Here is a 21,692-nt window from a genome sequence, read left to right as displayed (position 1 = left end):
GAAATAGCTAAAGTAAAAATTAGGAGTGATCAGGCCTATTCGGTGTTCTTTTTATCTTTGTTCTCAGGAAAGGGAAAGAAAAGAAAGAAAAACTGTTCCTCCGTTTCCCTTTTCACTGCCACAGTGTTATTCTGTTGAGCCTGAAGAACTTCTCTTAGTACAGGTTTGCCAAGAACAGCTTCTCTATTTGCTCTACTAAAAATATTTTTATCTTACCCTCATTTTTTGAAGGATCTTTTCTATCAGTACAGAATTCTGAATTGAGAATTTTTTTCCCTTTCAACACTAAAGGTTGTCATTCCCATGCCTTTATTGTTTCTGATGATTGTTCTCCACTTTGTAAGTCTTTTCTCCTCCCTCTGATTGCATTAAAGGCTTTCTTTTTATCTTTGGATTCCAGCAGTTTGGCTATGATGTGCCTAGGCGATTGGCTTTGTATTTATTCTGCTTGGAATTTGCTGCAGTTTGTAGATGTAGTAAATCAGTATGTCTTACCAGGTTGGAGAATCTTAGACCATTACCATTTCCAGCATCTTTGCTGACCCATTTCCTCTCTCCTTGCTGGGACTCCAGTTGCCTGTTTGTTAAGCTGCTTGCTATTGGCTCATAGGTTTGTCCTGTGTTTTTTGTCCCTGAAGCATGGTTCATTTTCCTCTTTCCTTTATCTTTTTGTTTTTCAAATTGGGCATTTTCTGTCGATCTGTCTTCAAGTTCACTGATTGTTTCTTCTGCTGTCTCCAATGTGAACTTTTCATTTCAGATGCTGAACTTTTAAATTCCAAATTTCCATATTTTTTTTTCCATAGCTTCTATTTCTTTATTGGATTTCCCATTCGTTCATTCATTAAAGCATCTTTTAAATCCTTGAACATGTCTATTATAATAGCTATTTTAAAATCCTTGTCTGTTAATTCCAGTATCTGGGTCATCTTGGGATCAGTTTTTATTGTTTTTACTTTTGACTCCAGGTCATGTTTTCATGTTTCTTCACATGTCAAGTAGTCTTTGTTGGTATGCAGGATGTCGTGGATAATAAAGCGTAGAAACTCTGGGTTATGTTATCTTTCTTGGGAAAGTTTTGATTTTTGTTTGAGGAGGCAGTTTAATTTGCAGATCACCTTGAATTTATGAAGACTGGTTTTAGGCTTTGCGAGCTCAGGTCTATTTTGGTTTTGGCCTTAATCCCAGAGCAAATAACATAGACCCAGGACATAGACTTTACTCCTAAGGTGTGGTTTTTCTGGAATTTCAGTGGAAAACCCCGAGGTGTGTACCAAGTACCTTTAACTTGAAACTCGTATTCCAATCTCTGTCTTGCCTACAGGCTGCAGCAGCTGAAATATCACCTCCATTCATTTTTTTTTAAAAGCCCTACTGCAATTGCTTTTCACCGAGTTTCTTGGAGTCTTCTCCATGGATATGTAGTTCAGGTATTGACTAAAGGATTTTAGGGGAGTTCATATGCAGATTTGGGGCTTCCTCCTTCCCAGAATTTCTCCTGGTCTATTTTTAGTGACTCTGGCAGCCCCAAATTTGTCCTCAAACCAATAAAACTGTAGCTTTCTGCTTGAATTCTAGGTGCTCAGTCACTGCCCAGGCTGGAGAGTGCACTTTCAAAGGGAAAGTCCATTTAAACACAGATTTTTTTTTTAACCCAGTGCAGTTCTTGTCTTTCAAGGGTCAGATCCCTTTCAGTTTCCCTTATGGCTTTTGTTTGCCCTCCAGTACCTTCAAATAGTTGTTTCATATATTTTGTCCAGAGTTTATATTTGATATCTATGTGAAGGTTAGTTGAACACAAACTGCTCCTGCATTATTGGATCCAGAAGCTGCAAATTGCTTTGAAATTGCTTCAGAAAACACTGTGGTGGTTTTTGAGTGGTACTGTTGGCAAGAAAAGAATGAGAGTGGTTGTTGCAGAAACAGATTGTGTCTGTTTTCTCTTGAGATAACTGACATGGGCATTCAGGTATGTTAGCTACTGGGACAGGAAGTGTTCTGATATCAGTGGTGAATTGGTAGTGATGATCAGAAACATGGGTAGAAAAGAGGCCCAGAGACCTGGGATTCCATCACCTGCAAGCTCTCATCCTTGCATGTGCTGTCCTGCGCACTCTGAAAAGTCAGTCTGGAAGGGACTCTGGAGTTATAGATCCAGAGAACAGGAGATGTTTGTCTGAAGGGAGAGAGCCAGGCAAGGAAATAAATAGGTGAGGGAGACTAAAAGCCACCGACTTCCAGCTGCAAAATACATGAGTCGTGGAGAGGAAATGTACAGCGTGAGGAGTATAGTCAATAACCATAAGACCTTTGTATGATGACAGATGATAACTAGACTCATTGTGTTGATCATTTTGAAATGTACACAAATATTGAATCACTGTGTCGTATAACAGGAACCAACATAGGTCAGTTTATACTTCAAAAAACAAACTCTTGGAAATGGAGATCAGATTTGTGATTACCAGAGGTGGGAGTGGGAGAGGGAGTTGGAAAAAGGCAATCAAAAGGTACAAAGTTCCAGTTATAAGATAAATAAGTACTAGGGATTTAAAATGAAAAGTGCAAGTGAAAGTTGCTCAGTCATGTCCGACTCTTTGCAACCCCATGGCCTATACAGTCTGGAATTCTCTAGGCTAGAATACTGGAGTGGATAGCCTTTCCCTTCTCCAGGGAATCTTTCCAACCCAGGGATCAAACCCAGGTCTCCCGCATTGCAGGCGGATTCTTTACCAGCTGAGCCACCAGGGAAGCCCAAGAATACTGGAGTGGGTAGCCTGTCCCTTCTCCAGCGGATCTTCCTGACCCAGGAATAAATCGGGGTCTCCTGCATTGCAGGTGGATTCTTTACCAACTGAGCTATCACATAGAACATGATAAATATAATGAACAGTGCTATATGTTACATATGAAAGTTGTTAAGCAAGTAAATCCTGAGAGCTGTCATCACAAGAAAAAAATTTCTATTTCTTTAATTGTGTATCTGTATGAGATGACAGATATTCATTAAACTTGCAGTGATAATCACTTCATGATATATGAAAATCTGATCATTATTCTGTACACCTTCAACTTATATGGTGCTGTACATCAATTAAATCTCAGTAAAACTGGAAGAAAAAAAAAGAAAAAGGAAGGCCTCTAAAGTTGGAGAGGTTGGCAGGATGCTATATCAAGGTTCTTCATGTAAAGCCTCAAACCAAGTAGGAAGATTTATGGGGTAAATAAACGCAGGCCGTGCCTTTCGCGTCAGACGGCTGTCATCTGGGAGCAGTCGAACAGATGGCTTTCAGCCTTTCTTGTGTGAGAAAGGGTGGGAAGGGAGCCTGAAAAGTCAACCTCGGGCTTGGCCTGAAAAGCTAAAGAAGAGAGAGAGTATAGGACTCCTTAACACTGGTCTATAGGAGGACTTTTTTTTTCCTAAAATGAGCAAACCAAGAACAATGTAGCATGTTTTTCATAAACTGAATTTATTCAGCTTAAAGGATTATTATTTATTTTGGTTTATGTCCTTCCTAATTTGGGGAGCTTGAAAAGATCCCTTCTTTAATGAAATAGTGGTGAGATGAAATAGTGTGTGTGTGTGGGTGTGTGGGTGGGTGTGTGTGTGTTTTAAAATTCTCAACAAAATTAAAAACTGTAAACTCAGTTACATCTCTCAGTCTTGTCCCACTCTTTGTGACCCCATGGACTGTAGCCTACCAGCTCCTCCGTCCATGGGATTTTCCAGGCAGGAATACTGGAGTGGGCTACCATTTCCTTCTCCAGGGGATCTTCCCAAACCAGGGATTGAACCCCGGGGTCTCTCGCATTGCAGACAGGCGCTTTACCATCTGAGCCACCAGGTACCACCAACCATATCTGCCCCTGCTTGCTTGCCCCCACTTCCCAAACAAAATTTGTTATTTGAAGTATTGGCTGTCCATGAAATCTAAAAGTTTAGGGAACACAGTCCTAGAAGGTTACAACAACTTTTTAGGATTGCCGGAGTCACTTGCCATGTCATGGGGCTGGGGGTTGTAGGGTTAACTCGCCAGCCATGACCTTGCGCTCACCTAGAGCATCTTCTCTCACCTCTGGGACCACAGCAGGATAAAGAACTGTAAGACAAGGCCTGTGATGTCTGTGGTCTCAAGGTATTGAACGGAGTAGGGGATGCAGATGGGCATTCCTCTCTGCCTCTCACAGTAGGGGGAATATTCCCAACTATTCCGGCATACCCTAGCATAAGAAGATCCAAACCTGTATCTCAGTGCCTCAAACTGCCTACTTCCGATGACTCTCAGGTTAACACTTGCTCCTCGCTCCCCTCCACTTCTTTTCCATCATCGCCCTTGAGGGGTCATGAGAGATCAGGTTTCCTAAAGCAGAGAGGTTATCGTTTCCTCCTCTGCTCTCCACTTGTTCCAGGTCATCCCAGTCTGGGTTTCGTTGAGGGAGCGAGTCTGGATGGTGCTTATCCAAAGTCACGGGTTCTGGGAGGGGTCGCTTCCTGGAGGGCTGGGCACTTCCACCCACAATGCTGTGCACCCTTCCGGTTACATACATGCCGGATGGATTTTAACAAACTGACGCGTTAAGGGAATGACACAGACATTCAGGTCTTGATTTATGATAAAAGTTAAAAGGAATGTTTATTCTGGCTGAACGGAAGAAAGTCTGGGGGAAACAAGGGCGTTTCTTGACAAGTCTAGGGAAGGTGCAGACCTGAAAAAGCTGATTTCAAATGACCGGAAGGGGTATAATTGAGATTAAGAGGATGCCACCCAAATTAGGAACATCCAGGATGAATTTCAAGAACAATTTCCAGGCTGAAATCTGTTCTCTTTGGATCAGCCTCTCCAACAAATGGCTGACGGCCCTGTTGCATGAGTCATTTGAAGTGGGGTGTTTGATGACTGTATTGAGATATGGGATTTGGGCCTTTTTACGATAGGGCGTGTGGGAATATTGGGGGAAGTATGACACCACGAGAGTCATCGCCAGACACTGTGGTTGTCTGAACATCGCACGGGTCTCCCAGTTCACAGAGGAACTGGCTTCCTCCTCTTTGTTCAGGCAAGTTTAAAGCATTTCTCTCTGTTCAGAGAAAGTGGACTAAAGTAAGAGTTGGATCCCTGGCATGAACTTGTGCACGGCAGTCTCGAATAAGAGACGCTACTGTGTTTACCTCCCCCAGACTCCCCGTTGCCTCAACCCTGGGCATTAATGAGGTGTCTTTTGTTCGTTTGTATGTTTCCTCCAAAGGCTGCATGTTTGCAGTCGTGTCTGACTCTTTGTGACCCTATGGACTTTAGCCCGCCAGGCTCCAGTGTCCATAGGATTCTCCAGGCAAGAATGGAGTGGGTTGCCATTTCTTCCTCCAGGGGATCTTCCCAACATAGGGATTGAAGCCGTGTCTTCTGCATTGCAGGCAGAATTTTTAGCATCTGACCCACCGGGAAAGCCCCCAAAGATTGCATTTCATTGCTTTTATTTTTTTCTAATAAATAATATAGCATTTATGCCCAAGTTTGTCTCCCATGTTCACAGCAGGTCCATAAAAGAGCACAGAGGAAAAAGAGACTTAATGAAGGTGTGACTAGCCCAAGGCTTACCTAGCTAGAAAGGATTCTAGAATCTGAGCCCAGGAGCATCCCTCCTTTCCCTCCTTTCTCTCTCCTCCCTCCCCTCCCCCTTAAATTGACCCTTTCAAACTATAGCTTTGCCTCTTTATTTATTTCTGGCAAACTCCTGTCCTCCACCTAGTCACTCATTCTTCAAAGCTACTGCTCTGTTGGGGGGTTTCCCAGGTGGTGCTAGTGGTAAAGAGCCCTCCTGCCAATGCAGGTTAGATGTAAGATATACCGGTTCAATCCCTGGGTCAGGAAGATCCCCTGGAGAAGGGAATGGCAATCCACTGTAGTATTCTTGCCTAGAGAATCCCGTGGACCGAGGAGCCTGGCGGACTACAGTTCATAGGATCGAAGAGTCGGACGCAACAGAAGCAAGTTAGCATGGCATGGCACTGGACTGTTGGTATGTGCAGGATATCTGTGATGTGCAGTAAACAGACAGCGATTTATATTGAATTCAGCCTTAATCAAGCTGAATTCAAGCTGTTAGTTTATTTTGGGTTTTAATCATGACTTTACCCTTAACCCTTCCCTCAGCTTGCTTCACTAAAGAGGTAAGGGTCAGACCAAGCCTCTCTGTCTTACTGAACATATTTATACTATCAGTAGGTACAGATTTGGTTCCAAGACACCCCTCTCCCACTAATGGATATCCGGATCCACAGATGTCAAGTCCCATAGTCAGCCCTCCGTATCCATGGTTCCTCATCCATGGAATCAAGCAACCACGGATTGTGTTGCTCTGTATTTATTGAAAAAAAAAATCTGCAAATCAGTAGACCTGCACAATTCAGACCAGTATAGTTCAACGGTCAACTATACTTTGTGCCCAGAAGATATATGAAGGAGATGTTCCTTTTGGTTTAGACCAGGTCTTACCCTTATCATTGATCTAGTCTCTCTTGTACTTGGGCACTTTGTTGCAGCCCAGACAGATTCTTTTCTGTAGCCGCTGTGTCCTTTCAAGCCTGTGCTAGCTGGCACGCACTGAGCATCTAGGAAGTCAGATACCATCTGGTTTAGTGCGAAGCTTTGGTGTCAGAAAGCAAATTGGATTTGAACCCTTCCTCCATTTTGTACCGCTCAAATGATTTTAGGTGAGTTAATGTTATCTCAGTTTTCCTCTTGAGTAAATTTGTTATGAGGTGATGGACAGTTCAGTGGGTCACAGGGATTCTGCAAAGTAATCCTACTAAAGCTTTGGCATAGAGTAAACCCTCAGTAGGTGTTGGCTATCATTATAATTATTTGTCGTTCTGTTGCTCAGTCATACCCGACTCTTTGCGACCCCATGGACTATATATAGCATGCAGGCCTCCCTGTCCTTCACTGTCTTCTGAGCTTGCTCAAACGCATGTCCATTGAGTCGGTGGTGCCATCCAACCATCTCATCATCTGTCACCCTCTTCTCCTGACCTCAGTCTTTTCCAGCATCAGGGTCTTTTCCAATGAGTCTAACTCTTTGCGTCAGGTGGCCAAAGTGTTAGAGCTTCCGCTTCAGCATCAGCCCTTCCAATGAGTATTCAGGGTTGATTTCCTTTAGGATTGACTAGTTTGATCTCCTTCCTGTCCAAATCAAATGATAATTATTAGCTGTAGATGAACGTGTTGTTTCTCTCTGTCTCGGTTGTCTCACCACTGATGAAGTCTGTGCTTACGAAGTCTCATTTCTCTCTGTAACCTTGTGTTCTGTGTTTTTTATGTCACCTTCTGCTTAATACAAGTTCAAATTGATGGTAAACATTTCATGTCATCATTTACATCTTTTTGCCTAGATACCCCTTCCCCAAATTGAAAAGTAACAATTTCACAGATTCAAAGAATCACAGAATTATAGAACTGTGGGGAATCACCTCTATTATGAATTAAAATCCAGGATCATGAAACTAGTTAGTGGCAGAGGCAGAAACAGAACCTAGAAGCAGTCTAGCCTAGTGTTCTTTCTACTACATTTTTTTTTTCCTTACCCAAATTTCATGTATGCATGTATACAAAATTAAAAGACAGTAGACTGAGGGCTGGGGGTAGGAGGCATGGGGAGGCACTTTTATTTATAAACTCATTCTCCCGTCACATCTAGCCCTGGCAGGGATCTGACCCGATCTTTTGGTTGTAGAGTTATTTTCTGGCCTTCAGGATGCTGATGTTAAGAGTTTCCAGCTCCAAAGTGGAGAAGGTCTCTGTTCCTATTTGGCACAGGTCTTCCTTGAGCAGATTTACCCATGAACAACCCTCATACTGGACTTCTCCTCCTCACCGCCTCTGTCTTTTCTCCCTTTTGTTAGCCTAAACTTCATGCATCCAGTTTTTCTGTTTTAGCTTTTACTTTTCATTAAAATTTGAAACATCTAGAAAAGTGGAAATGATAGTACCATGGAAAACATACACCCACCACCTAGGTTCAGCTGTTTACAACATTTTCCATATTTGCTTAAATGATAATTTTTAAAATACCTAAAAATATGTATTTACACGTTTTACATGTAACTTTTTGTTGAACTATTTGAGAGGCACCATCATAAAATGTCACTTAAATACTTACGTGCTTAGCTCTGAGAAATAGGGACATTTTTCTCAAAATCCACAACTCCACACCTAACAATATTAGCAATTCCCTAGTGCCATCTATTACCCAGACCATGTTCATTTCCCCGACTTGTCTCCAAAATAATCTGTTACAGCTAATTTTTTTCAAACTAGGGTCCAATCAAGAACCACTCCACTAAGTTTCTCTCTCTCTTAAGTCTCTTTTGTTTTGGAATAGTCTCCTATTTCTATTTCATCCCCTTTTTTAAATGGTGTTGACTTTCTGAAGAGTTGGAGGCCCGTATTTTCCCTCGTGCTGGATTTTTCTGGTTCTTTCTTCCTTAGTATCACTAAACTTCCTCCTGTCTCACCTGACCTGTTGCAAGTAGGTTGGAAGTAATCAGACTGGAAGGCTTAATTGCATTTGCAGTGAAGGCTCTGTGGCAAGTTTTTTCTGGGTGGCACCGTGTATCTCTAGTGGCAGTACATTGGTCCCCACCGTGCACAGGCTAAGTTTGATCCCTGAGTTATGATGCCAGTAGATATATCTTGTTCAGGAACATTTTTCTCCCTCACACCTGGCACGCACAGGGTGATTCTTTGGCACCAGGAGAATGTACGGTTCCCTGTCAATCAATCAGTTAGTGGCTTTAGCATCTCTTGGTGGTTAGGTTTCTGTCCCATGCTTAAAATAGATCTTGCATTTTATTAGGTCTGTTACAGTTTGAAAGAGCTACATTTCCTCATAAGGGTTCAGTTATAAGCTCGGATGGCCCATTACCTGCCATGACCTTAAACCCACGAGGGGAAAACTCAGGTCTGTGGTGAGTTAGTTGTCAGACCCAGTGTGAGGCTGGAGGGAGAAATTGGCAGAGATGAAACTGTGGAGGACTTCCCTGGTGGTCCACTGGTTAAGACTTCACCTTCCAGAGCAGGAGGTATGGGTTTGATCCCTGGTCGGGGCGCTAAGGTCCTACATGCCTCGTGGCCAAAAAACCCAAACATGAAACAGAAACCATATTGTAACAAGTTCAATAAAGACTTTTAAAATGGTCCACATCAAAAAAAAATTTTTTTAAAGAGATGGAACTGTGCATGGTGGACAGATTTGAAGAACACACACTGCCTCTACAGCGTATGCACGTATTAATAAGGGTTAATCTTCTCTTTTATGAAGCACGTAAGCTTTCCTGCGTCTTTTCTCAGGTTGCTGGAGAAAGGGAAGGAAGTTTGTTTCTAGCTAGGGTTGAACATGGGAGGTGTATGGCCCCTAGAAGCTGGAAGATGGGAGATGTGAGGTGTGCAGTGGATCCTTGCTGAACTGAATGTCTTTTCTGTTGGAAATTCACGCATACGTCTGGACTGGCTTTTTTGAAATAGGATGCAGTTTGGATTTTGGACTGCTTCACACTGTGGGGTTTCTCCAGGACTTCGGAGAGGGTGTGAGAAGTTTCTAACTCGAAAGGCTCCTTTTTTGGCACTGTGGTGTCTTTTCTATTTCGGCATCTTAAGAATCTGGGGGAACCATATAAAGATCAGAAACAAGTCTAGCCCTCGAGGCTCCCTGTGACTTGGTAATTCCAGTTAGTTGAATCCTTGCCCATTCGGATGAGACCATATAAAGTGGCTGTTTCCTGAATTTCCTGCTCTCTGCCTCCTTTTTGTCGAAAGCTGGTATTTCAGGACCGCAACCACTGGTCACGTGCTTCCAACCCTTTACTCGCAGTCATTCCTGCCCCTGTTTATTTTTGGAGAGAGCACATTTTTGCTTCTCTCCAGGAGCTATGCGGGGTCCTGGCCCCTCCGTCCATCAGGCGGCCGCCCCTGCAGGCTGTGCTGCTTTCCCACACTCGAGACGTGACTCCAGCTTTTAGGAGAGAACGCGAGGGATGCACTGCCTCAGGGCTACCGTCACCCACTCCTATTTCTGTCCCTACTGATGTTGCACATTTTAAGACTCTTTCTTTAAAAAAAAAAAAAAAAACAGAAAGCAAGTTTGGGTGACATTACCTGGCACTAAATCTGCCAAAACTGGAAATCGTTTGCCCAGCAGATGTCTTGGGGCTGTGCCTCTGAATTTCAGAAGCGGAGCAATGTGAAGAATAAACCAGGGCTTTTGAATTCTAGGTCTAGGTCCTCTCTTTATTTTTAATATCTATTTGAGCCCTACTCTCTCTCACCTATCCAGGGTTTTGTTTTTTTTCCCCCTCTTCCCTAACACAGGGCTAGGAAACAGATTTCTCCCAGAGCCATGCTTCATAAAGGTTGGTAGTGTCTCCCCAAGTGCTTGGTCAAGGAGGATTGCGGTGTTTGTGGGCTCCATGAAAAAGGTCACCACTGTCTTTGACTGAGTTTCTAGTTTCAAGGATGGGGCAAGAGTCATTTCCTTTTTCTTTAAATGCCTAGGCCTTTGCACCAAGACCTCAGACCCACACGATTTGAGAAATAATAAATTACGCATTCTTGTCTCCTCTTGTCCTACCCACGCCTGGTGGGCAGGACCTCCCCTGGTCCGAATGGAGGGCTCTGTAATGAAGGGTGACGGTTTCTCAGAGCTCCCTGTGAGGACTGGGCTCTGACCGTGTGCTGGGGAGAGCATTCCGGCTCCCAGAGTGCCCCCAGCATCTTCTCTGTCACCGCGGCTGGGAGAACGTAGCAGTCCTGGCAGCTGATAATAAAAGAAGCAAGGGTAGCATCTCGGTTTAGTGTGTCCCGTGTTTCAGATTGTCCTGGAGAGACAGCTCAGGGCTCTTTCTGAAACAGTGCTAACAGGTGTCTCCATGACATCGTCAGAGCTTTTAGGGAGAGGAGCCAGGCTTTCAGGGGCTAGACTGTCTGCACAGAAGAACCCACCAGACCTTTTAGATCGTACTGTGAAAAGCCAGTCATCGCTTACATTTTCAAACAGATCATTCGCACCTGATTTTAAACTACTCCATTAGGATCAAGTCGCGTCAGCTTTCACTTCCAGCCGGCACTGTGTATAACGGCTGCTGAGGACCTCGGCTCCCCACCAGGACGGTGATCGGGAACCAGCATCTGCTACAGCCCCTGTGTCACGTGCTGTCCTGGTAGCATGGCACCTTTTCGGGTTGCTCCTGGATTGCTTTTCATTTCTGCTTATCTTCCCAGTCCAGGCTAAGCCCCCCTTACTCCATAAAGCTTCTGTCAGTCTCTTTATCCCCAGCACTGCCCATTTGCTACGATTCTGTGTAGCCTTCAGTCCTGTCTTGCAAGCTTATGCGTGCTTGTCAGAACACTGCCTGAATGATGCCCCAGGAGAGTGTGGCCTAGTAAAAACCACCACAGGTGATGAGAAAACGGCAAAATTCAGTGGAACCACCCCACAGCCAAGGGCTTCCTCTTCAGCTTCACCTTTGGACCCTGGATGAAGCCTCTCCCTGGAAGGACCCCCCAGTTCCTCCATCCCTGATGCCTACATCCCCTCTCCAGTGTGGCCTTTGTAGTTTCAGATTGAGCCAGATGTCTACCACGTAGATTTCTCAAAGACCTGATACACTCTGAGTTCTGCGTCTTCCTGGCCTCACTGGACTCGGGTCTCATTTGAGAACAGAGATGATGTCTTCTGCTTTCTCTAACTCACCTGGTGTGTGTAGGGCAGTGCTCAGCTCTCCATAGAGGAGGAAAGTTGTATTCTGGGAAGGAGCCTTTATCACTGGATCATGTACGGATGTGAGGGTTGGACCATAAAGAAGGCTGAGCACTGAAGAATTGATGCTTTTGAACTGTGGTGCTGGAGAAGACTCTTGAGAGTCTCTTGGACAGCAAGGAGATCAAACCAGTCAATCTTAAATTCAGGGAAATCAACCCTGAATATTCACTGGAAGGACTGATGCTGAAGCTGAAGCTCTGGTACTTTGACTACCTGATGCGAAGAGCTGACTCATTGGAAAAGACCCTGATGCTGGGAGGGATTGGGGGCAGGAGGATAGGGGATGACAGAGGATGAGATGGTTGGATGGCATCACCGACTCAATGGACATGAGTTTGAGCAAGCTTCTGGAGATAGTGAAGGATGGGGAAGCCTGGCGTGCTGCAGTCCATGGGGTTGCAAAGAGTCAGACACTGAACTGACTGTGTGACTGAACTGACTGAGTAGAGGTTAATTACATCTGTCTCATGCAGATAGGGTATTTGTGGGTGGCCATAACAAGACTCATAGTAGGAAGATTTACAAAACAATGTTTTTTCTTACGCTTGGACTCAGGGTACTGAATCATGAGCATAGGGATTCCCATCAGAAAAGACAACCCCCCGCTAAACACCCAAGCCCTACCTTGCAAAGAGCTGAGTTCTACCCACCCCTATCTCCCAGCCACTTCAGTGTTCTCTCCCAAGTGTAGCCAGGACTCCTGGTGGGGAGCAGGGAAGGCCGCTAAACCCTGCCCATTTGGTGTAGAGAAGGTCTTTGTAACTCTTAGTGATCTCGGGGAAAAGCAGCCTATGCAGTTTTTACAGCATTATGTCAGCTCTTGAAGTCTTCAGTTATTAGTGCACAAGCCCCTTTGATTTGGGGACAAGGTGTAAGGTCTTCTGGCTGTGGAGGAGTGACTCTTGGGTGGTGGTCTTTCTGTTTGGAAGCTGCTGTGTTAGCAGTTGCCACCGTTTCAGAATGGAAGGAAGATGAGAGGAAACGTGTCTTTGTGTGACCTCTGGGCAGAAAAGATTCTCACTCATCCTCCCAATGGCTGTAACTTTTTGAGGTTTGTGGTTGAAGAGGATAAAGCAGATCATTTTGGGTTTGGGAATCTTGTGAAAGTGAAAGTCGCTCAGTTGTATCCAACTCTTTGCGACCCCAAGGACTATACAGTCTGTGGAATTCTCCAGGCTACAATACTGCAGTGGGTAGCCTTTCCCTTCTCCAGGGGATCTTCTTAACCCAGAGATCGAACCCAGGTCTCCCACATTACAGGCAGATTCTTTACCAGCTGAGTCACTAGGGAAGCCCTGGGAATCTTAGGGAACTTTATGAACCATATGATGGATTAATCATCAGAATGACAGCTCAGGCCAGGCTCAGAGGAATCTTGCCCCCACCTCCTCCAGATGGTGAGCTTATTTTATTACACGTGGTCTAACCTTTCTTATATTGACATTAGTGATGCTGCTGCTGCTGCTAACAATGAAGATCCAACACTTACATTTGCCAGGCACTGCTCTGAGCACGTACCATGGAGTCACTCATTTAATCCCTCAACAGGTTAGTGGTTTCTCAAAGGAGTGCATCTTGACCTCATTTGATATCACTTATACCCCTTTTCCCTGCTGCCTGGTCTCTCACATTCCTTCCCCAGTTCAGTCTCTGCATCTCCTGCCCCCTGGTCACCCACACCCCATGGCAGAAAACGAGGCGGGACCGTGACACACGGTTTGAGGAACCTTGCCGAGGCAGCAGGATCCTTTCTCTTCTTCTTTCAGGCTCAAGGTGGAAAAGCGCCAGGTAGACCTGGGCCTCTTGACCCTGTGGGCACCGTGGATTTCACATGGGTTCCTCCTGTCCTTCCAACACCCGGATGCCCCAGGGGCAGGCAGGGTGCCTGGGGAAGCGAAGCGGGCCTAGGGGTTAGGCACAGGCACACCAGCGTTCTGCGCACTGATGCGGTAAAGAAGAGATCCCACTTCCAACCAAGAAGTATATGCTCGTTCCCGTTTTTGTCAAAACACCCGACACAACTTTCATTTTCCCACTTCCTGTCGTCATAGGAACCAGAGGGAATTCTGTACTGGAAGAGAAACAGCAGCACAATCCCATCGTAATAGATGTCCACTGGTACTTGACGGGGCAGGAAGGGGCCAGGCAGGCCGGGTGGGGACTGTGGCAAACTGGAACGCACATGTCCAGTCACCTGAAGGCGGCTGCTGCTCAGCCCCAGAACCACTAGAGCTTCCAGTTTTCCGAGAGAAGCCAGAAACTGCTGCTTTTTGCAGAAATCTTGCAGTTTTTAAAATGGTAATTTAAATTTAGAAACAGGCAAAAGCTACTGTATGGCCAGACCAAACTTGTGGTTCCTAGTTTGTGACCTCCAAATTCATTAATGCTCCTTGTCACAAGATGGTCCTACCCTTGGGTAAAGGAAAGTGGGATGTTATCTGCAAAAGCATAGTGAAGAAAGCTGTGAGCCAGATTGATTTAAAACCTCCTGGAGGCACCTGATATGGTTTAGTTCTGATCTCTTTAACCTTTGCAAGCACAGTAAGAGCTGACCAAGACAAGGTTCCTGATCTCTACTTATACACAACTTTGGCTTGTGTCCATTTGGCTTTATTCTGATTCCAGCTGGTCCTTAGAGTTCTGACACTTGGTGCTGTCCGAGCAGCCTAACCTCTGAGCTTCAGTTCCAGATTTCTGGGACCAAGAACTCAATTGTTTCTGACTGGGTCTGACTAGTGCACCCCTAGTTCACTCAGCTGTGTCTCAGGAAAGAGGGGTCTTGGGATGAAAGGCTTCTCCATCCAGTCTGGGGACAGGTGAGTGTGGGTGGCAGAGACACCAAAAAAGGATGTGTGGAATTGATGGGGTCTCTTCCTTCATCTTCTGTGGGTTCCCTGCTGAGACCCTAAGCGCTAGTTCACTTTCTACTTCTACATTTTTGTCATTTCTGAGAGTACAAAGCGCCATTACCCAAGTTTGTTTTCTCTAAAGTACTGCCTAGGGTTCTCGGGAGTTAAGTCTTTTGGATGTAGGCTTTCCAACTCTTGGCTTCTCCTCCATCAGGCCTTTCCAGCAGGTTCTTCCCCTCCCCACATGAGCTCCAAGGATGGAGCTCATCCTTGGCAGGCTACTGGAGAACCAGGAAAGGGAGTGCATCTTGGTGTAAAATAAAAACATCAGAAGTTAAGCGTATTGCGGCACGTCGAAGGAATTTTTTCTTAAAAAGCTGCAAGTTAGTTGCAATGGTGAATGGGATTGTTTCCTTAATTTCTCTTTCTGTTTTCTCATTGTTAATATATAGGAATGCAAGGGATTTCTGTGTATGAATTTTGTATCCTGCAACTTAACTGTATTCGTTGATTCAGTTCAGTTCAGTCTCTCAGTCATGTCCGACTCTTTGCGACCCCATGAATCGCAGCACACCAGGCCTCCCTGTCCATCACCAACTCCCAGAGGTCACTCAGACTCATGTCCATCGAGTCAGTGATGCCATCTAGCCATCTCATCCTCTGTCATCCCCTTCTCCTCCTGCTCCCAATCCCTCCCAGCATCAGAGTCTTTTCCAATGAGTCAACTTTTTGCATGAGGTGGCCAAAGTACTGGAGTTTCAGCTTTAGCATCATTCCTTCCAAAGAAATCCCAGGGCTGATCTCCTTCAGAATGGACTGGTTGGATCTCCTTGCAGTCCAAGGGACTCTCAAGAGTCTTCTCCAACACCACAGTTCAAAAGCATCAATTCTTCGGCGCTCAGCTTTCTTCACAGTCCAACTCTCACATCCATACATGACCACTGGAAAAACCATAGCCTTGACTAGACGGACCTTTGTTGGCAAAGTGATGTCTCTGCTTTTGAATATACTATCTAGGTTGGTCATAAGTTTTCTTCCAAGGAGTAAGCGTCTTTTAATTTCATGGCTGCAGTCACCATCTGCAGTGATTTTGGAGCCCAAAAAAATAAAGCCTGACACTGTTTCTACTGTTTCCCCATCTATTTCCCATGAAGTGATGGGACCAGATGCCATGATCTTCGTTTTCTGAACGTCGAGCTTTAAGCCAACTTTTTCACTCTCCACTTTCACTTTCATCAAGAGACTTTTTAGTTCCTCTTCACTTTCTGCCATAAAGATGGTGTCATCTGCATATCTGAGGTTATTGATATTTCTCCTGGCCCTCTAGTAATTTTCTGGTGGTGTCTTTGGGGTTTACTATGTAGAGGATCATGTCATCTGCAAACAGTTTTACTTACTTCTTCTTTTCCAATCTGGATTCCTTTTATTTCTTTTTCTTCTCTGATTGCTGTGGCTAGGACTTCCAAAACTATGTTGAATAGTAGTGGTGAGAGTGGGCACCCTTGTCTTGTTCCTGATTTTAGAGGAAATGCTTCCAATTTTTTGCCGTTGAGAATAATGTTTGCTGTGGGTTTGTTGTATATGGCTTTTATTATGTTGAGATATGTTCCTTCTATGCCTGCTTTTTGGAGAGTTTTTATCATAAATGGGTGTTGAATTTTGTCAAAGGCTTTCACTGTATCTATTGAGATAATCATATGGATTTTATCTTTCAATTTGTTAATACGGTGTATCAGATTGATTGATTTGCACATATTGAAAAATCCTTGCATCCCTGGGATAAAGCCCACTTGGTCATGATGTATGATCTTTTTAATATGTTGTGGATTCTGTTTGCTAGAATTTTGCTGAGGATTTCTGCATCTATGTTCATCAGTGATATTGTCCTGCAGTTTTCGTTTTTTGTGGCATCTTTGTCTGGTTTTGGGATTAGGGTGATGGTGGCCTCTGGGAGTTTACCTTCCTCTGCAGTTTTCTGGAAGAGTTTGAGTAGGATAAGTGTTAGCTCTTCCCTAACTTTTTGGTAGGATTCAGCTGTGAAGCCCTCTGGTCCTGGGCCTTTGTTTGCTGGAAGATTTTTGATTACAGCTTCAATATCCATGCTTGTGATGGGTCTGTTAAGATTTTCTGTTTCTTCCTGGTTCAGTTTTGGAAGGTTATCCTATTCTAAGAATTTGTCCATTTCTTCCAAGTTGTCCATTTTATTGGCATATAGTTGCTCATAGTAGTCTCTGATGATCGTTTGTATTTCTGTGATATCTGTTGTGATTTCTCCATTTTCATTTCTAATTTTATTGATTTGATTCTTCTCCCTTTTTTTCTAGATGAGTCTGGCTAATGGTTTGTCTATTTTATTTATTTTCTCAAAGAACCAGCTTTTAGTTTTGTTGATTTTTGCTATAGTCTCCTTCAATGAAAAGAATAAAATACTTGGGAATAAATTTGCCTAAAGAAACAAAAGGCCTATATATAAAAAATTATAAAACACTGATGAAAGAAATCAAAGGTGACACAATTAGATGGAGAAATATACCATGTTCGTGGATTGGAAGAATCAATATAATGAAAATGAGTATACTACTCCAAAGCAATGTATAGATTCAGTGCAATCCCTATCAAGCTACCAATGGTATTTTTCACAGAACTAGAACAAATAATTTCACAATTTGTATGGAAACACATAAAGCCTTGAATATCCAAAGCAATCTTGAGAAAAAAGAATGGAACTGGAGGAATCAACCTGCCTGACTTTGGACTATACTACAAAGCTACAGTCTTCAAGACAGTATACAGCACAAAGACAGAAATACATATCAATGGAACAAAATAGAAAGCCCAGAGATAAATCCACGCACCTATGGACACCTTATCTTTGACAGAGGCAAAAATATACAATGGAGAAAAGACCATCTCTTTAACAAGTGGTGCTGGGAAAACTGGCCAACCACCTGTAAAAGAATGAAACTAGAACACTTTCTAACACCATACACAAAAAGAAACTCAAAGTGGATTAAAGATCTAAATGTAAGACCAGAAACTATAAAACTCTTAGAGGAAAATATAGGCAGAACACTCTGACATAAATCACAGCAAGATCCTCTATGACCCACCTCCCAGAGTAAGGAAATAAACAAATGGGACCTAATTAAATGTAAAAGCCTTTGCACAATGAAAGAAACTCTAAGCAAGGTGAAAAGGCAGCCATCAGAATGGGAGATAATGAAAGCAAATGAAACTGACAATTAATCTCTAAAAATATGCAAGCAGCTCACGCAGCTCAATACCAGGAAAATAAATGATCCAATCAAAAATGGGCCAAAGAACTAAACAGACATTTCTCTAAAGACATACAGATGGCTAACAAACACATGAAAAGATGCTCAACATCACTCATTATCAGAGAAATGCAAATCAAAACCACAGTGAAGTACAATCTCATGCTAGTTAGAATGACTGCCATCAAAAAGTCTACAAACAATAAATGCTGGAGAGGGTGTGGAGAAAAGGGAACCCTCTTACACTGGTGGTGGAAATGCACACTAGTACAATCACTATGGAGAACAGTTTGGAGATTCCTTAAAAAACTGGAAACAGAACTGCCATACAACCCAGCAATCCCACTGCTGGGCATACATACTAAGGAAAGCAGAATTGAAAGAGACACATACCCCAGTGTTCGTTGCAGCACCGTTTACAATAGCTAGAACATGAAAGCAACCTAGATGTCCATTGGCAGATGAATGGATAAGAAAGCTGTGGTACATATACACAATGGAATATTACTCAGCTATAAAAAAGAACACATTTCAGTCAGTTTTAATGAGGTGGACAAAACTGGAGCCTATTATACAGAGTGAAGGAAGTCAGAAAGAAACACCAGTACAGTATCAGTTCAGTTCAGTTCAGTCGCTCAGTCGTGTCTGACTCTTTGTGACCCCATGGCCTGCAGCATGCCAGGCCTCCCTGTCCATCACCAACTCCCGGAGTTCACTCAGGCTCATGTCCATCGAGTCAGTGATCCCATCCAGCCATCTCATCCTCTGTCATCCCCTTCTCCTCCTGCTCCCAATCCCTCCCAGCATCAGAGGCTTTTCCAATGAGGCAACTCTTGGCATGAGGTGGCCAAAGTACTGGAGTTTCAGCTTTAGCATCATTCCTTCCAAAGAAATCCCAGGGCTGATCTCCTTCAGAATGGACTGGTTGGATCTCCTTGCAGTCCAAGGGACTCTCAAGAGTCTTCTCCAACACCACAGTTCAAAAGCATCAATTCTTCGGCACTCAGCTTTCTTCACAGTCCAACTCTCACATCCATACATGACCACAGGGAACACTATAGCCTTGACTAGACAGACCTTAGTCGCCAAAGTAATGTCTCTGCTTTGAATATGCTATCTAGGTTGGTCATAATTTTTCTTCCAAGGAGTAAGCGTCTTTTAATTTCATGGCTGCAGTCACCATCTGCAGTGATTTTGGAGCCCAGAAAAATAAAGTCTGATACTGTTTCCACTGTTTCCCCATCTATTTCCCATGTATATTAACACATATATATGGAATTTAGAAAGATGGTAATGATGATCCTATATGCAAGACTGCAAGAGACACAGATGTAAAGAACAGACTTCTGGACCATGTGGGAGAAGGCAAGGGTGGGATGATATGAGAGAATAGCATTGAAACATGTATTTTACCATAAGTAAAATAGATGACCAGTGCAAGTTCAATACACGAAGCAGGGCACTCAAAGCTGGTGCTCTGGGACAGCCCAGAGTGATGGGGTGGGGAGGGAGGTGGGAGGGGGGTTCAGGATGAGGGAGGATACATGTACACCGGTGGCTGATTCATGTCGAAGTATACAAAAACCACAATATTGTATGGTAATTAGCCTCCAATTAAATAAATAAATAAAATTTTCAAGCTGCAAGTTAGGTTTTAAGCAACAAATTGAAAGGATATTGCAGTGATTTTAGCACCAGAGACTGCAGACTACATACTTCCCGCAAAATTTGGCCCACCTCTTGTTTTTGGAGAAGGAAATGGCAATCCACTCCAGTGTTCTTGCTGGGAAAATCCCATGGACAGAGGAGCATAGCAGGCTACAGTCCCTGGAGTCTCAAAGGGTTGGACACAACTGAGTGACTGAGCTTGTTTTAACTTTATAAAAGCACACATGCTTGTTTTTATAAAGTTTTATTGGAACACATTACACCCAGGTGTTTAATTCTTGTCTGTGGTTGCTTATTGCCCTGCAGTATCAGAGTTGAGTAGTTGTAACAGAGCCTTTGCAACCCACAAAATCAAAAATATTTCCCACCTAGCCCTTTTAGAAAAAGTTTGTCAACCACCATTTTAGTCCACTTATCTAAGAATCTCCTCCGACTGAGAACAGCAGTTATGATTATGTGAGGTTCTTGGAAAAAGAAAATTGGTAACTCAGCAGTGCTAGATGAGTCCTGGGTCATTCAAAATAGGAGGCTTTTGCTCTTTTGTCCAATGTGAGTATTTCAGTAGATTGGTCAATTCCCACTTTGGTATTTTTAGTTGAAATAGTTAGACAAGAATTCCTGCACTTGGGTTTCTGGATGTATCTATTGCAAGTAAATGCTTCCTGCCCAAATAAGTAGATTTTTAACCCACCAATTGAGTTTGTATCTTTGAAGCAAGCCTGTCTCTTACACTTTTATTTTATTACTTTTATGTTTATAAAAGTCGTATAAGTTGACTGGTAAAAAAAAAAAAAAAAGAATTAGAAAATATACACATAAGAAAAAAAGAAAAATTGCCTTAATTCTATCACTGGATTCCCTCTCAATCATGTATGATATTATGTATGTGATTTTCTTTCACAAAATCAGAAGCATGTACCTTCCGTTTTACAATATGTTTCAAAAAGTTAACGTTTATATCATAATGTATCATTATATAATGTTTGTATCATTAACTCATATCATTATTCTTTTTTAAGTTTCTCATTCTTGTATAGAATTTTCACATGTGTATTTCACGATTCACTTAATTCCTTGTTGATGTCCATTTTGATTGTTTCTGAGGGCTTCCCTGGTGGCTCAGACAGTAAAGAATCCGCCCACAGTGCAGGAGACCTGAGTTCAGTCCCTGGGTCGGAAAGATCCCTTGGAGAAGGAAGTAGCAACCCACTCCAGTATTCTTGCCTGGAGAATCCCATGGACAGAGGAACCTGGTGGGCTACAGTCCATGGGGTCGCAAAGAGTCAGACATGACTGAGCGACTAACCCACTTGATTCTTTCTAGTTATTCACTATATAAAAAGATGACATTACATTTCTCTCTGATTATTTCCTTGAGATAAATTCCTGGGGTTAGAATTGTTGGCTCAGAAATTGTGAGCATTTCTAGGGCTTTCAGTTGACAGTGCCAGACCGCCTTCCTGGTATGAAAGGTATGAAAACACCCAGGTTTCATAGTATCGTATTTAAACTCAGAAGCTTTTGGTAGGTTGAAGGTCGGTTTAGGTGACCTTAACCTCGGCCCCAGTTTGCTGGAACGGTGATGCTGAGTGACTGTATGTTGGCTTCTGTCCCTTGCAGGTTCCCCCTCCCAAGCCACCCCGCCGGCAAGGACGCTGGGCAGAGGACTCCGTGAAGGTTTCCAAGTGAGTCCCAGCATCTCAGGGTTGGGGTGGGACAGGGGGTGCTGTGCTTCTGTGTTGTTCTTCTGTTTTCTTATAACAGCTTTGTTGAGATGTAATTCCTATACCTGACAGTTCATCCATTGGAAATGTACAGTTGAGTCATTCTTAGTATACTCACTAGCTTCCCTAGTGGCTCAGAGGATGAAGCGTCTGCCTGCAATGGAGGTAGACCTGGGTTCGATCCCTGGGTCAGGAAGATCCTCTGGAGAAGGAAATGGCAATCCACTCCAGTACCGTTGCCAGGAAAATCCCATGGACGGAGGAGCCCAGTAGGCTACAGTCCATGGGGTCGCAAAGAGTGGGACACGACTGAGCGACTTGGCTTTCCCTAGTTTACTCAGAGTTGTACTATCATCACCACA

At 43.6% G+C, this 21,692-nt stretch overlaps 1 protein-coding gene across 4 annotated transcripts in view; it reads left to right on the top strand.

Moving 5' to 3' along the window:
- The window catches only part of IFT43 (intraflagellar transport 43), a 114,952-nt gene that overhangs the window by 30,206 nt on the left and 63,054 nt on the right, over positions 1 to 21,692 (top strand). For all 4 annotated transcript variants that reach the window (XM_040226034.1, XM_040226037.1, XM_040226036.1 and 1 more), the window contains one exon: positions 21,227 to 21,291. In XM_040226034.1, the coding sequence (XP_040081968.1) occupies positions 21,227 to 21,291 (65 nt within the window). The remainder of the gene's footprint in view (positions 1 to 21,226; positions 21,292 to 21,692) is intronic.

This window comes from Oryx dammah, unplaced genomic scaffold (genome assembly GCF_014754425.2).
Source record: "Oryx dammah isolate SB20612 unplaced genomic scaffold, SCBI_Odam_1.1 HiC_scaffold_26, whole genome shotgun sequence".
Classification (NCBI taxonomy): Eukaryota; Metazoa; Chordata; class Mammalia; order Artiodactyla; family Bovidae; genus Oryx; species Oryx dammah.
This window is presented reverse-complemented; position numbering and strand designations above follow the sequence as displayed.